At 40.9% G+C, this 15,874-nt stretch overlaps 1 protein-coding gene across 1 annotated transcript in view; it reads left to right on the forward strand.

Annotated features, from left to right (window-relative positions):
* The window catches only part of LOC112137478 (somatostatin-like receptor F_48D10.1), a 15,650-nt gene extending 2,139 nt beyond the window's left edge, over nt 1–13,511 (forward strand). The window contains exons 2-5 of the mRNA XM_024259815.2: nt 947–1,087; nt 1,169–1,441; nt 10,323–10,469; nt 12,989–13,511. Coding sequence (XP_024115583.1) covers nt 947–1,087; nt 1,169–1,441; nt 10,323–10,469; nt 12,989–13,144 — 717 coding nt within the window. The 3' untranslated portion in view covers nt 13,145–13,511. The remainder of the gene's footprint in view (nt 1–946; nt 1,088–1,168; nt 1,442–10,322; nt 10,470–12,988) is intronic.
* Nucleotides 13,512–15,874: the final 2,363 nt, after the last annotated feature.

Genomic DNA, 15,874 nt, shown 5'->3' on the forward strand with positions numbered 1-15,874 from the left:
AGTTAATATTTTAGCACCATGATAACATTTTTGGCTAATGTGGCATATAATGAGGTTTTTGGGGCTATTTCTGAGTTAAGCTAATATTTTAGCAACGTGTTAGCTTTTTGAGCATATACTGAGGTTTATAAGGCTAATTCAAAGCTAAGCTAGCATCTTAGCAATGTGATCGTTATTTTGGCATATACTGAGGATTTAAAGCTAATTAGGAGTTAAGCTAGTATTTTAGCACTGTGCTATCTTTTTTGTGACTAATTTGACAGATACTAATGATTCTTGGGGCTTTTGAAGTGAAGCTAAAATTTTAGCCAAATGCTCTTTTTTATTTTTTTTTTTGCTACTTTGGAATCTGTTGAAGTTTGGGGCTAATTCTGAGTACATACTTTTTATGCATTTTTAAATTCTTTTTATTTTTTATTTTTGAAGAAATTCTTCAAATTCTTTGTGCACTTTCTGCAACTTAGGTTCATTTAGCAACTTTAGCAATATGCTTATAGCTTTAGCATTATCAGCAAATGCCTTAATCAATTACAGTAAATTTCTTCAGCAAAATCCTTCACTCTAGCATTATCACAGGTAATGCAACTTTTCTAGTTAAATTATTGCATTCTCAGTTGTTGTAATCTATTTTGTGTGTTTATTTTTTAATTACAACCTTTATTATTTGTATTTTGTGTATTTCTTAATGAGTTTGTCACAGGGCAGACAACAAAGTAAGAATTTAATTGGTGAGAACGTGTCTTCGCTTTAATCTAGTTTGCGCCCTCTAGCCTTCATTTCATGACATGGCAAAGTTCCCGTTTCCACCTTTTGCTATCTATCTGAGCAAGTGTCTACTGCAGTCGTGGTGTAGACCGATGCAGAAAAGCTTTTTCACTCCAGATCTTGGCTGTCTAGGGACAGATTCTGTTGCAGCTGTATTTCTCGGTCTCTCACACTTCTTTAGGACACCTTCAACTCCTGTAACATGATCTGGCCGGAGCCAAAAGATGTGTGGTCGACAGCCTTCATCATCTACACCTCTACAGTGGGCTTCTTCGGGCCCCTGCTCATCATCTGCCTCTGTTACTTGCTAATAATCGTGAAGGTGAGAAAGCAGCAAATCAGATGAAGAATCAAGTTGTTCTTGGACTTCAAACTGGCATGTTCCTCTCACCATCATCTTTAGGTGAAATCCTCTGGGGCGCGGGTTGGCTTTGCTAAGCGCCGCCGTTCAGAGCGGAAGGTGACCCGGATGGTGGTGGTGATTGTGGTGGTGTTTGTGCTCTGCTGGTTGCCGTTCTTCATCATCAACATGGTCAACCTGGTGGTCATCATACCTGAGTCCAGCAGCACTGCAGGGATCTACTTCTTTGCTGTGATCCTGTCCTATGCCAACTCATGCGCCAACCCGCTGCTGTATGGGTTCCTGTCGGACAACTTCAAACAGAGCTTCAGAAAGGTTGGTCCAAAACTGACGGTGAAACAGTAGGAGGCAGGCAGAGAGTCTAGAAAAGTTTTGTTTTTTTGGTTAACAATTATAAAAAAAAGAGTCTGAGCGGGTTTCCTCTGCAGAGTGGCTGGGCGCTCCCTTGGAGATGAGGTGAAGAGCTCAGTCATCCGAAATAAGCTTAAACTAGAGATACTGATCCTCCACAGTGAGAGGAGCCAGCTGGAGTGGCTCAGACATCTGGTCTGGATGCCCGGGGAAGGCCCAGGACACGCTGGAGAGACTACAGCCTAGTCCGAATTCATCCCGTCTCCATTCCCCTCCATTTGAAGGGGAATTTTAAGTGCAAGTGTGTCTGGATTTTTTATTTTTTTTAAATCCGACCCTCCAAGTGGGAGGGATACATAGTCCTCCATCGCGGGGGTAAACCGCGTTGTGCTGAGAAGCTCTTTTCTTCATGTGTGCTCTGAAGCACAGACGTTTACATTTAAATGTACGTAATGACTTTTTGTTGTAGCATGACCTTTTAAGTCATAAAACCGCTGTTATATTTAAGCGCTCGAAGCTACGCGCTAGCGGACTAGCAATTTTTGGTGACATCATCAAACAAAAGTGACGTCCGAATTATGAGACTGTTTTTTTCATAACTCTCTGTTTGGAGGGCCAAATAAAGGGGTAGGAAGAATTCAGATTGGGCCCATGTCTCCCGACTGGGAACGCCTTGTGGTTCTCTTGGAGGAGGTGGAGGAAGTGGCTGGTGAGGTTGTATCTGCTAACCTCTGTGTTCTTTGACGAGGAAGAAAGTGACCAAAAAACTCATGTGGAATTAAGTCCCTTGTATTAAAAGTTGGATCAGACTCGTTTTATGGTATTATGTATTATGGGTCTCTGTAAGTTTGAGACCCCTGTTATGGAGAGTCAATGGGAAAGGGATAAGAGATTTGAACTAAACACTCCACGGCTTCTGCAGCCATTAATTGGCGGGCCAAAAGATAACCCTTGGTGGGCCAAATTTGGTCCGTGGGCCCCACTTTGGGCACCCATGGCTTAAATGGTCATCTTCATCATACCTGTGGCTTGAGTGGTCAGTGTCCATGTTCCTGCTCCTGTCAGCAAGGTAATTCACGGCTTTGTTTTTCAGTGGAAAAGTACTGATTTGGTCCTTGAAACTTTCCCTGACTGGTTTCAATGTGGGTTATGTAACAATGCATTCATCAGTTTGTTAAGAACAAGGTATAAAATTCTCAGATGATAGAAAAGTGTTGAATAACCTTCATGGTGAAGCTTCTGCCCCTGGGACCTGGGCTAGCGGAAGAGGATGGATATAGAACAATGGATTGATGAATAATCTCAAAGTTCAAAACCCCTATAAAAACAATAACTGATCACCTGACGATTGACTGAAGATAGAAGTGGAAAATTATCAAACGAAACTAGTGAGGTGGAGGCAGTGGACGGGGTCGGGGCGGGGGCAGGGACAAGCATTAAAACTGAACGTGTGAAAACAATAGAACTGAGATGAAACAAAGCAAATTAAAAGACACATTATTTGCAGAAACATCAGAGCTTCAAAAGAAAAGCCTTGAAAACTACGAGAGGAGCGACAGAAAGAGATTGTTCTTCCTCCGTCAGCACTCAAAATGGTAGAAACGAGCACTGAAGAAAAAAACTGAAGGTGTCTTTGCAGTGATTTCACTATTTTAATTGCAAACATTTTCAAACCCTCCAGACTTTCTGCTCTTCTCTTAACACATACTCCTTCTTGTGGCTTTTTCTCACCAGCATGCTTGAACTAACAAACTAAAATGTTGTTGAAGTTCATCAGAGGTTTGATTCAGATCTGACCGGGGGGAGTTCAAGAGAAGAACCGTTTCATAAACTAAAAGATGCATGTAAAAAACAAACAAAAATAAACCATCAGCTTCATATTTTTGTGGGTCTGATTTCAGAAATTACTAAAATGACAAAATATTTCTCCACATTTTTTAGCCCCACAGTGCCTGATGGATATGTGTGTATGGAGAAGGTAGGCTGTCCTCTCAGTGGCACATCCTCTCAATGATCTGAACATCAGATGTGTGTGTCCATCATGAGACACAACCTGAACTTTTGCCTTTAAACTATAATTTCCATGTGAGCAACAAAAACAAATCAACGAACAGAAACAAAACATCTCTGAGCACTTCAGATTCTCCTTAAACCTTCCAAACTCTGCCTTGAGGAGCCGAGGAGAAATATTATGGGCTGGCTAAGAGTGAATGCTGTTCAAGAAAGATGAATATAAAACATTTCTAAAGTGGTTTGTCCTCCATGAGCAACTAAACTAAAAATGGAGAAAGAATCTAAGCTTGTATAACTCCAGAAAAACTCCACACATTGTGATTTTCATTTTGTTTGTATTTTGTTTGAGTTTTTTTATATTTTGGGATGTTTTTTTTTTCAAGGACTTGTTCTAAAAAGTGAACTAAGTGGAAATCTTGACTAAGTTCAGTCATAAACTCAGGGTTAGCCATTTCCCAATGCTGGATAGCTCCCACCCCGATACCCTAGTGACTTAGTATGTCAACCTGTCTGGTCTGAAGCTTACTCACATGAATGAACTGTGAGATAGAAGAGAGCTTGTGACTTCTGTCTGTCTTTACGTTTTATCTTCACATCACCAGAGTTCCTCTGAAGGAATGATCAGAAGTGTTTCACAAAAGATGATTGATATCCCTTTCGAGGTTGTTGGCTCCGGACATCATTTAAGTTATTCAATCAGATGCATCAATAAGAGCATGTGATGCTCCACCTCAAAGGTTTGAAGCATTTCACAGATTCTCGCATCAATCACTGCTCGCTAATGTCGTTTGGTCCCAAAATGGCGAAATCGGTTGATATCCGTACCGCAGAAAAATGGCGTCTGAATTGCCTTCATTTCACATTAACCCGAGGTAACAGACTTGTTTTGTCCATCTCCATTTATGTCAGTAGTTTCAACAGAAGTTGTTTCTGGAGCTTAACATACGAGTTGCGGAGCTAGCTGAAGAAATAGAAGATTTAGAGCCCAGAATGAACAAGAGTTGTCTGAAGTCTGAAGGGATTTCTCTCAAAGTAACATTTAGACCTGTCAGCCTCTCCCCAGGAAAAGGGAGACATAATCCAGTGGTCATCTTGATGTCTGTGAATCAAAAACCCATTCTAGATTTATCCAAGCAAGGAAAGAAAATGAAGGGATCTTCAGTTTTTATGAACAACCATCTAATCAGGAGGAATGCAGAAATTGCTAGAAAAGCCCAGCCTTTGAAGAATCTGATAAAATGAAAACTATAAATTATTCATCAAACTTAACGGACCGTCAGAGCTGGTCAAAGTTATAGTAATCAACAACATGGAAGACTTTGAGAATTGTTTGGTCACTGAGGTCTGAGCAAAAGAAATATAGAAATGTAGAGGAGTCAAGTATACACTAAAGGACAATTGGTAAGGCAACTTAGATGTTTATAATCTCTTGAAACAGAGAGTTCTGATCTGCAGACGACTTGACCTCAGTTTATTAATTTATTATTTATTTACTGATCACAGCTTTCAGGAGGAAAAGATCTTGATGAACACCATCTGTACATGTGACAGAACTTTAAAAACTCTGGTTACCCAGAATGATCACTGTCAGTTTAACAGGAGAACAATGAATACCGACCTTGGAGCCGTAATGGAACGACTTCAGAATATGGAGCTTTCATTTAACCGCATCGCCACGTCTAAAAGTTGGTTCAGCTGTGACAAGGAGAATGACTTTGACAACAACAACAACAAAATATAATGAATGCAAGAATCTTTTCTGATCATAATATATTTAATGATCAATTTTCCTTCAATTTAACAATTCTTTTAATCAACTTTATTGCAATCACTCGATTTTTAATACTTGATCTGTTACTGTTAATAATGATTTCTGGGAGAACTTAAAATAATCAATGAACACTTCATTTTAGTTTTTTGATATTACCAATACTTATGGAATTGTTGAATGATTCCATTGGTATTGGACGATTAAACTATAAGCTACTTTAATTAGAAGTTATAAAAGTAATTATGAAAACTATTCATAGATAAAAAGTTAAGTACATCTTTAAAAGAGATTATATAAATTCACTTCTTCCCACTCCATTTCAAGCAATCAATTAAATACTTTTCCAGAATCTTTACATTAAATGGATTCAATGTCATGTATTATGTGTATATATGTTTGTGTTTTTATGATTAAGAGTAACAATAATAACACCATTTACATGTCTGTGAAATTATACATTACAAAGGTACACTTGAGTTCCTTTCAAAATAAGACACTGTTCACAAAGGAAGGTCATCAATCATTCATTCATTTTCTGAACCCATTTGTCTCTTTCGGGGTTGCGAGGATGCTGGAGCCTAACCTCGTCCCAACCTTGCCCTAACCCACTCTTTGGTGAAGGCAGGGTTCACCCTGGACAGGTCACCAGTTTGTCACAGGGCCACAATCACACACATTCACAGCTAGAGATACTTTAGAGTAACCAATTAACCTAAGAAGCATGTTTTTGGGTGGATGGGAGGAAGCCGAACCATCCATTTTTCGTCCCTTGGGGCTGCCAAAGCCTCTCCTGGCTACTATTGGGACATAGAGAACTGACATCATGTCTAATCCAGGCACCAGAGAAACATGGGGAAACATTGATGAAGCTTGACTTCGTATAACACATCCCTCTAAATCCACTCAAGCAGCAGCAGAGTGAAGACGAACATCATCTTCATCTCCTTCATTGTGCTGCTGTCCTTCAGGCTGTTTAGAGAAAAGCATTCCTTCTATTCATCTGCACCACATAAAGATGAACAAAAACACCTCTCAGGAGTCTGTAACAAAGGCTAGGACATGTTCACAACGCTGAGACTGAACCCACAAAGTTTGACATGTTTCAGGGGGAGATGTGACTCTGTGACGGGTTCAATGGGGCAAATGAATTCAATCATTTTTAGGCCTTATTCTTATATCTACAACACATCTGAGGTGGATGGTAACTAGTTACTTTTATTCACATATACTCATTTATATTTACTAAGCAATATTTACTTAGTTACATTTCCACCGTAATATTATTCTGAAACATGTTTATTCTTTCTGTAGTTACATAAACTCAGTTGCATACAGAAATGAATAGACGGATAATTGGTCATTAAATATGTTTCACTCATTCCTTTAATCACTTTATTAGAATATCACAGATAGCTTCCATTTTTAAACAGGTTAGATATAAAATTTGCTTTTTAAGTCTTTATCTTTATCCATGACATGTTTTAAGTGTGTCATCGTTTGTAATAAATTATAAACTTTTGCTGATCTGTGACAGACTGGGAACCTGTTTGAGGTGTACGGTACCTTGCCTTTACCCAACAGTAGCAGGGATAGGCTCTAGCAACCTCTTGGCCCCCAAAAGGATTAATCAGGTTCAGAAAATGGATGGACGGATTTTGAACAACTTTTACTACTTCTGTGGGGGGACTGTGGTGCAGAGGCAAAGTGGTCAGCCTCAGAAGATTGGAAAATCTGGTCTTGCCAAAATGACCTTGGGCCCATATTGATCCGGTTGTTAAAGTTGGGATATTGTGTTGCAGTAGACCTGCCATCAGTGTATGAATTCATGTGTGCATAGGTGGAACTGTGACTGTACCGATCTAATGGGGAACCGGTATTTGTGCTTTAAGTTTAGTAAAAAAAAAAAAAAACTAAAAAAAAAAGGTTACTTCACCATGAGCATAGAGGGATGGATAGTCATTTACTGTCAATCCTGAGTGAGAACCTCTTTCTCCTCACCAGGGAGGTTAAAATGTGTGGTGGCTGGGTCTTCCAACAGGACAATGACCCAAAACATGTCACGAGTGGTAGGTTCCTACTCTTTGAGAGATCGGATGCCGTGCAGGAGTCAGGACAACCAGGTTCGACCAATTCAGGGGAATGAAAGTTTATTTTGTCCACAGGGTTTTAAAAAAATTAATTAAAAGATTAAAAAAAGAAAGGAGAAGAGTCAATAAAAAGCGTCCAGGCACAAATGGTCCACGCTGACATCCTGGTCCAAGGAGCACACAGTCCAAAACACATAAAACCAAATAAAAAACAAGATAAAAGTCAATTAAAACCCAAAACATGCAATAAAATGATCTAAAATGGGTTCGGAAAGGTCTCCTCGGATAGTTAAAAAGGGGAGACAGAGAGGGTACTTAGCTCAGAGAGGGGTGGGTCGCAACCACACCCCTCTGCTGCTGGTCTTCAGTGCGCCCCTCTCCACCTCGCTGCCCGCTGCTCCCTGGGAAGGCTTTTTGCTGCAGTCCTCCACCGCCGGCACCTGAATCCCCACTGTAGGCCGGAGTCTTTGCAAGGGATCCACAGGCACCCACGCCGCAGCTGGCGCTTGCAGACCCAGCTGCCTGGGTCCCCCCCCAGCAGCTCCCCTCTGTCCTCCGTGTCAGTCCTGTGCCTGGCGTCCTTCCTCCTGTCTGGCTCTGCTGCTAGTCCTTTTAAACCGTCCAACATTGAGAGCCACCTTGCCCCACACCTGTTGCTCATCAGTTCATTGGTGGGGCATTCACTGGCCCTCAGTCAGTTTTAGCAGAGCCAGAACATTAAAAACCCAAATAAAATACATATAAGAAAATTAAAATCCACCCTGTGACACATACAGCCATGGCAACCAAAGAATGGCTGAAGAAGAAGATATCAAGGTCATGGAGTGGTCCAGCCAGATTCTAGATCCCAATCCTCAAGAAAAGTTATGGAGAGAGCTGAAGCTCAGAACTGCCATGCGACATTCATTAAATATTCTTGATTTAGAACTCATTTGCTAAGAAGAGTGGACCAAAATTCCTCCTGATATGTACAGAAACCTGATAAAAAAACATTTGACCTCTGTGAAGATAAAACTGGTTTTGCCACAAAGTACTAAGTCTTTCCAGCAAGAGGAAATGCCAACAAATTTATATAAATTCTTTGGTCAATTTCTTGATTTTCTTTGTGGTTTTCTATATCACGGTTCAAATAAAACTATCATTATAATGCAGTGGCGGGCCGTGCATTTCACACCTAGGCCTTCAGTAGTGCTCCATCCGAATCAACCGAACCCTCATTAACTATTTTATGGCAATAAAACTTCTAGTGCAGGTACAACTGCCACACACACACCAAAAGCATAAAAAATAACCTGATAAAATTTCAATATTATGTAGGGAGATAGCAAAATTTTACTCACCAAAAATCCAGATTATTTAAACACAAAATCCATCCTTTCTATCCTCAAGAAGATTTCAATCACTCTGTCGTGCAGAATCCGTGTGTTTCACAGATGGAAAGTGTTCCGTGGCTGTGATAAGCTGGAAAAGGCTGCATGCGGGAAATGTTCTGGTATTCCTGAAGCCTCTTGTGGTCGAGGAGGGAGACAAACATCAGTTTTTGTGATCGATCAAGGTCTGTGTCTGGAAAATAATATTTGCGCGAGGATTTTGCGCTGCACGCGCCCGCGGTGCGTTCAGGAGCCTCGTAGATTTCAGCTTCACTCCCGCTCAATGGAGTCACGGAACTCCTTTACCCGTGCCAGACAAAACTGTGCCACAACTTTACCCAGACATTCATTTTCCACCAAAAATCAGACGATCAGACGCTTTCCACTGGTAACATCTTCAAACCTGACACGCCGCTCCTCGGCACCTGTGTCCGTCAGCAGAACCAGAGCGAGCTGCGAGCTGTCCAATCAAAGCTCGTGAAAATCCTGACGTTTCCGTGGGCCTTCTAGCTGGCCTAGCACGTGGTCTCCTCCAGATCTGATTGGTTGAAGCAACAGTTTGGTCGACAATTATTTTATGCTACAGGGCCCGCAGAACTGATTGTGAAGGCCTCCGGGCAGATTTCTTTGACCCTAGCAACAAATGGTGCTGCAATGTGATTGGTTAATGCTTAAATAGGAAAATACACGTCTGGAAGCAGCGCAGCCAGGGAGACAGCAATGAAAGGACGAAGACAGAGCATTTGGAATTATAGAATACGTATTCACGGAAATAAATAATAATTAATATCAGTCTGTGATTCAGATATTTTTAGGCCAGCAGAGAAGGCCTTGCAGGCCCTGACGGCCCGCCACTGTTATGACAGACTCAGTTTCTGCTTATGTGGGCAAACCTACGAAATCAACACGGAATCAAATACTTATTAAAATGGTCACATGGATGACAGTTGGCTTCAGATTAACCCAGCAGGTCACTTACCACAGCATTGGTCCATTTCTCACAGCCTCTATCCACAGTCAATGTCTGTGGATACGTTTTCGTGACCATTCCGGCATCATTACTGACCTTCTCTCCTCCTTGCAGGTGGACCAGTTTAGAACATTTTCTTGAGAGTATGCTGCAGCCATCTGTCTTTCTCTTTTGTGTAAATATTTTGCAGTTGGACATTGCAGGAGCAGAAATCATCTGACATGATGAAGTTTGTGATTTGGCTCTCAGTAGTTTTCTATTTGGAATGTTTGTCAGTTTGACTTGACTGGGCCTTAATGGGAGTTATATTTGTGGGTTCTGGCCACAAACTAGAAATATAGACTTTAGTCTTGGATCTAAATTTGTGAGTCTTGGTGCTACAATCTTGGAAAGATGCTTCAACTTAAGTGATGCAGTAAAAGAAAATGGGGACCAAACCTTTCTGCACCCTCTTCAGTTCTTTCTCACACTCTGTTGTTCTGGACTGGTGAACCTGAGGTCTCCATCATCTTCACCTCTGCTCCTCACCGTTCCACTTGAGCCCTTGTTTAGTACAGAAACTGCTCATCTTTAGGTCTGGTTAATGCCACTCTTTCTTTTGTCACCAGATAATCTGTTTTGTTGTGGCCTGCAGGTGCTGTGTGTAAGGAGTCTGCGGTGCACCGTCAGCGGTGTGGAAGATGGTGATCCCAGTGTCCCCCGAACAGAGAAGAGCACAGCTCAGGACTGTATCCTGCTCTCCCCCCAGAATGAGATGCACCGCCACCCCCAGAACAGCCAGGTATCTGTGTGAGGAGCTGATATGGGGGGTCTCATGAACTCCCTCAATGAGTTAGGTCTTAAAGGGGCCATACCATTATTTTCTTAAGTCTTTCAGTGTAAACTATATCCATGTATATCATCATATGTTACCTTTGGAACACTAAAAAAAAAATATTTATGAAATATTAGTTATTTTTGCTAACTATTTTTGGCTCACTCTCTGAGGCTCCGCCTTTAACTCCCTGAGGGTTCCACCCACTTCATGGCGTCCTCTGAAATCTGGCGTGTCACCCATGAAAAATGTTTGAATATTATTATTTTTTATATTGATATAGGCCCATTTACAGTGAAGCTCCGGCATTTCCTCCCCAAATTTGGCACAGACAGAGTGGTGATGGCTAATGGGTTCATTTTGTTGTGAAATTTGGTCCAAAAACGTAGACACCACCAGATGAACATTTCAGGATTTGTTGAAATGATGATATATCATCTCTGTATCAAAAATCCTCTTTGTTTTTTTATGCAGATCCATTTACCTTTCTGCCGTTGTTCAATAATCCACGTTTAAATCAGTTCTCTCAATTCGTCGCTCGCTTTTTTCGCCAGGAAATAGTCTGCTCCCTTTCTCCTGCCGTCTTCCTGATAACTCCTGTCTAATACGTTTGGGGGGTGTAGTCGCAAAGCTAGCTGATCACCACTAGCTTGAGCGGTTAACTTTGTAGAGAAAGTGCTTGTGTTAGCCTGGGGGCGGTGCTGTCAGAGCAGACTCTTCCTGAAAGGGGCGGTCTCACGTTGTGATGTCAGATCGTGAGATCCCGCTCATTTTGGTGGGTATGGGAGGGGCTGCTGTTGAAAGCGCAGTTTTTAGAGGATTACCCAGAAATGCGTAAATGGATCAAAAAACACTTTGAGGTTCTTTATAGTGACAGTATAATACTCTTAAAAGCTCAAAAAGTAGAATTTTTCATGGTCTGGACACTTTCAAATTTAAACAGCTGCTGCTTTGTGGGCCAGTGCAATTTTGTGTTCACACCAAACGCGATTCACGCATCAAATTTATGTCGTTATTTTTACGTGCGGTGAGTTTGCTGCTTGATACTTTCTACAAATGTGTTCAAAAGATTGATGCCCCAGAAGTGTGAGGGAAGAGTTACCACCAAATGTTTCTAGACTGGTCACTACATGCAGCGGAGTCTTTGTAGATGTCATTTCAAATGCATGAAAAACATGAATGATGTTAAGAAATCAGATTTATTTATTTTAAAGAGTTCTACAAAGGCTTCAGTAATTACGTCATGTTTGGATCCATGAGCTCATTCAGAGATTCTCCCTGTCCAGCGAGCTGTGGCAGCTGCCTCTGAGTGACGGCTGTTTTCACCATTACTTCCATGCTGTTACATTTAATAAAAATGTGACAGCACGTGAAACGGGTGGAATCTAAGTCTTCCTTCTCTGTTCCATTCTGATACATCCACTTGTAGACAAATAGATCCATCTACGTCTTTGTTTTCCTGGTCTGAGCTGGAATCTGGATCGGAACTGTACATCTGAATAACTACGATATTGCTCACTATCTTTGTTGCACTCTAGTGTTAGCTTGGGGGTGTGAGGGGCTGTAAGTTAGTGAGAGAGTGATCAGAGATTTAATGAGATATCAGTGTAGGATTACTTCACATCAACTTTAAAACTTTAAAATGCTTCACAGAGCTGAAACTTCAAAAAAAAAAAAAACAACTTTTAAATGTTTTGTGATCAATACAGAGCCACTCATTAAAATTTTTCAAATGTACTTTTGTTTTTTGAAACTTTTCCTTTTCCATTTTTTTGGAATTGTTCTAGTTTGTGGAATTTTGTTTTGATTTCTAGAACTTGATGTTGTTTTTTTATTTGTTTTTTCTTTTTAATCGTCATTGAGATCTTTATAATGTTTTGCGTTGATGAATTTTACCTTAAGGACCACCGTAGTTAACCCTAAAACACCAATAATGTGGCAGTGACACCTGAATAACAGGCTTTTTGGCTTCCCATACATCTTCTACCGTTTACACGATCAGTGTGTATCACCTGATTCTGACACGGAACAAAGCAGCTTTTCTTTCCTGCTTTGCTCCGATATAACCAATATTACTAACGTGGAGCGTTCATGATGAGAGCGCCGCGGCACAAAGCTGCTTTTCTCCGCGGCGGTGTCCTTAGACTTAGCTTTATTGATCCCTTTGGGACGGCACCCTGGGGGAAATTAAGTTTTCAGCAGCTTACAAAGTATACATAATAAAATCTCAATGTACAAAGTATACACTAGAATTATATAGAAATAGGTGCAGATATTTTTGGCAGAAGACATATTTGGACAATCAGCTGTAGCATTAAGCGTCTGTAGATGATCCAGAATCCGGCTGATGTCTCTGTTTCAGTCAGACGTCCCATCCATGTTTCTTCTGGATGTTTTGTTCAAACTATTTTCCAAACTGACTTTCTAATAGTTTTCTTATGATGCTTTTCTTTCATGGTTCCGTGTTCGTCTTCATCTTCCTGAAGATTTGTCCTCACCACACCGACTCACCACCCCCCCATACAGCTGCAGACTTGCACCACCCCACCAACCCCTGCCAGCTACTGTCTGTCTGCACAGGAACTACAACCATGCTGACCTCAGTGGAAAATGCACCAGACACCTCGCTGTCAGGGCTCTGACCAGCACCCCCCACTCCCCCGTCAGTGGTCTGGACCTCAGATGTGCAGAGGAGGAACAGATCATCTGATTAAAAAGAAATCCTCCACTGGATTTATTCTTTTGACACAATCTGAAACATCATGACGATACAAACCTTGTGATCATGGTAGCAGAGAATAAAATAAATGCTGAAAGAAAAATGTGTTTAATGCAACTGGCACGGACAAAAGATATCCCGGACAAACCCCCAATTATGAGGGTTTAGAGCATTAAGGGAAAAGAAACTCAAGACACAAATGCATCGATTATAAGGATTTTTATTTCTAAGGAAAAACACAATACTTGGTAGGAGGAGAAGTAAATAAGCTCAATAAATAAATAAAAAAATATAACAATAACAGACCTGACTATCCTGCCCACCTGTATTCTGTTTGATGGCCACGAGGCGGAGAAAAAGAAGAAACGTGGCTCACCACTTCAAGGTTTGTGTTCAGGGAGGCAGAGAGAAAAATTTAGTTTCAAATGTTTGCATCTAGTTTTTGAGAACATAAACGAGGTTTAGATCTGAATCCGAGACCAGATTCTGGATTGTAGAGTACTCCTTCAAAATAAAACAAGGATAAAAGTTCCAATCTTTCAACCTTAAACTGATCCTCCAGCTTTTATTTTTATCTGCTCTGATCTCACATATGCAGAGGCAGTCTTGGTTTATATATATGTGCCGTCATGTGTAGATAAGTGCATCAATTACTCACAAGTGTTGTGTACTTAAAGTTGTGCACACTTGTTGAAAGATATCGGCCCACATGGACATGTGTTTCTGCATTCATGTGCAAACGTGCACTCTCCAGTCATTCATCAGCCCTCCTGACACAGTGGAGCTCCATGCTGCTGTGTTTGGTCTCTTTGTCTTTTGTCAACCAAGGCTAACCTCTTCTGGATGTTGTTTTCTCTTTGTGTAGTCCAGCCTTCAGTTATTCAAAAAATGTGAACAACTGTGATCCATAAAAGCGGAATCTGATAAAAGTGTTTGCACATGTGGCACTACGGAGGTTAGAACATCCACGGCGTGTCCTCTGTGTTTGAGAGGAGCCTGGGTCATCTTTTCAGGGGAAAGCTGTCCAACCTAAATGTATTTCATTGGCTTCTGTCAGTGCTCCTGGCCTTTTGAAATAAAATGAGTTCATCATAAACTTTTCTGTTTTTATTCTTTGTTCCTGAAAGATTTTATTTAATGTCACTTCAACATTTAACAGCAGCGATTGAAGCTACTGAAGTCTATCATTTTTTTCTCCTTCTCTCCTGGTGTTGGTTCACATGGAGTCCTAAAAAAAGGGGGGGGGGGTGAAATTGATTTATTTCCTATATGTGAATAGCAAAAGCAAAAATGAAGGAAAAAATCTTGACAGAGCGGTTACCGGTCCCAGATTGCATCTTTCTTCCTTCATATTTCTGCTACTATTTTAAACCAAGAGAAACTGGACAGTTTTCTTTAAGATCACATGAATCTTTAAAGTCCCCTTATGAAAAAAAAGTTCCCCATAGAGTTTTTAATTGGGGCTATCACGTTTTTAACCAAAATCCCACAATCTAAATGTCTTAACAAGCCATTTTTCATGTTGATCTGAAGCCTCTGTTTCCAGAATCTCCTCTGAGGGGGCGTGGCTTTTGGAGTTGAGCTAAGTAGCCCCGCCCCCGATCAGCCCTATCTGATTATAATAGCTCTGTGTCTCGCTAGCGTAAATCTTCACCGCTGCTACATAAAAATATCAATCATTATCAGTAATGTCCAGCTGTATGGTTCTGATCCGGATGTCAGCTGGACGAGGAAGTGAAGATCTTCATGGACAGAACTTCCTCCAAAATCCTGATTCTTTCTTCTTCCAGTTCACCAAAGACTCTTTTAGCTAATTCTCCAATGTTTATTGACGTTGCTGTGATCAATACATTCAGTCTGATTTTTCAGTCTGAATACACCCAACCGCTCTCTGATCCATCTTTCGAGGTGGTCTCTTTTTTTTTTTTTTCCAATCTCTCTGAGCTCCAGTTCGCTTTGAGATTCCTCAGTCTGAATACAAAGCGGTCCAAGAACGGAATCACTGGATCAAAACGGCCATCATTCCTAGGTATTACGGGATGTAAACAGAGTAGAAATGAAGCGACAGGACAAATGTAAAGCAACAATTGTCCTGTTTTCAATTTGGAATAAATGATCCAACTCCTTATTTGTTAGAACGCTTATTTTGACATAACTAAAAACGCTTCTTGAAATCTCTCTCTTTACGCGACACACTCACTGCTGCTGTGACGTCATCCCAAAAGCCAAGTGGTCGTTCCTTAACAGAATTCTCTTAAAAACAAAGCCATAACACCACAACGATGAGACACAGCAACTTATGGAAATGTGGTGAGCTCATTAAAGCAACTTTTAACGTGATACTCGGCGCTTGTGTTGCACCTGACCTTCATACAGACGTTCAAAACTGAACAACCAAACATAAAGTTTAAATAAGTGGATAATCTGGACAAGTATTTGCAAACTGTAGCACATCCATCTTTCTCTTGTTTTGACCCGCCCCTGGAGCTGCTGGCCAATGAGTGAAGAGATCTTTAGTCATGTGGTTATGTTTACAAGCTTTGGTCTGGAACAGAAAAGTCTGCTTGACGGCAGTCTGAATACAAGGTTCAGGACTCGATCCAAAGCAAATTAAGCAGACTGGAACAAAAAATCTGAATACATACTTTGCTAC

The sequence above is a fragment of the Oryzias melastigma genome, linkage group LG1, assembly GCF_002922805.2.
Source record: "Oryzias melastigma strain HK-1 linkage group LG1, ASM292280v2, whole genome shotgun sequence".
Lineage (NCBI taxonomy): Eukaryota > Metazoa > Chordata > Actinopteri > Beloniformes > Adrianichthyidae > Oryzias > Oryzias melastigma.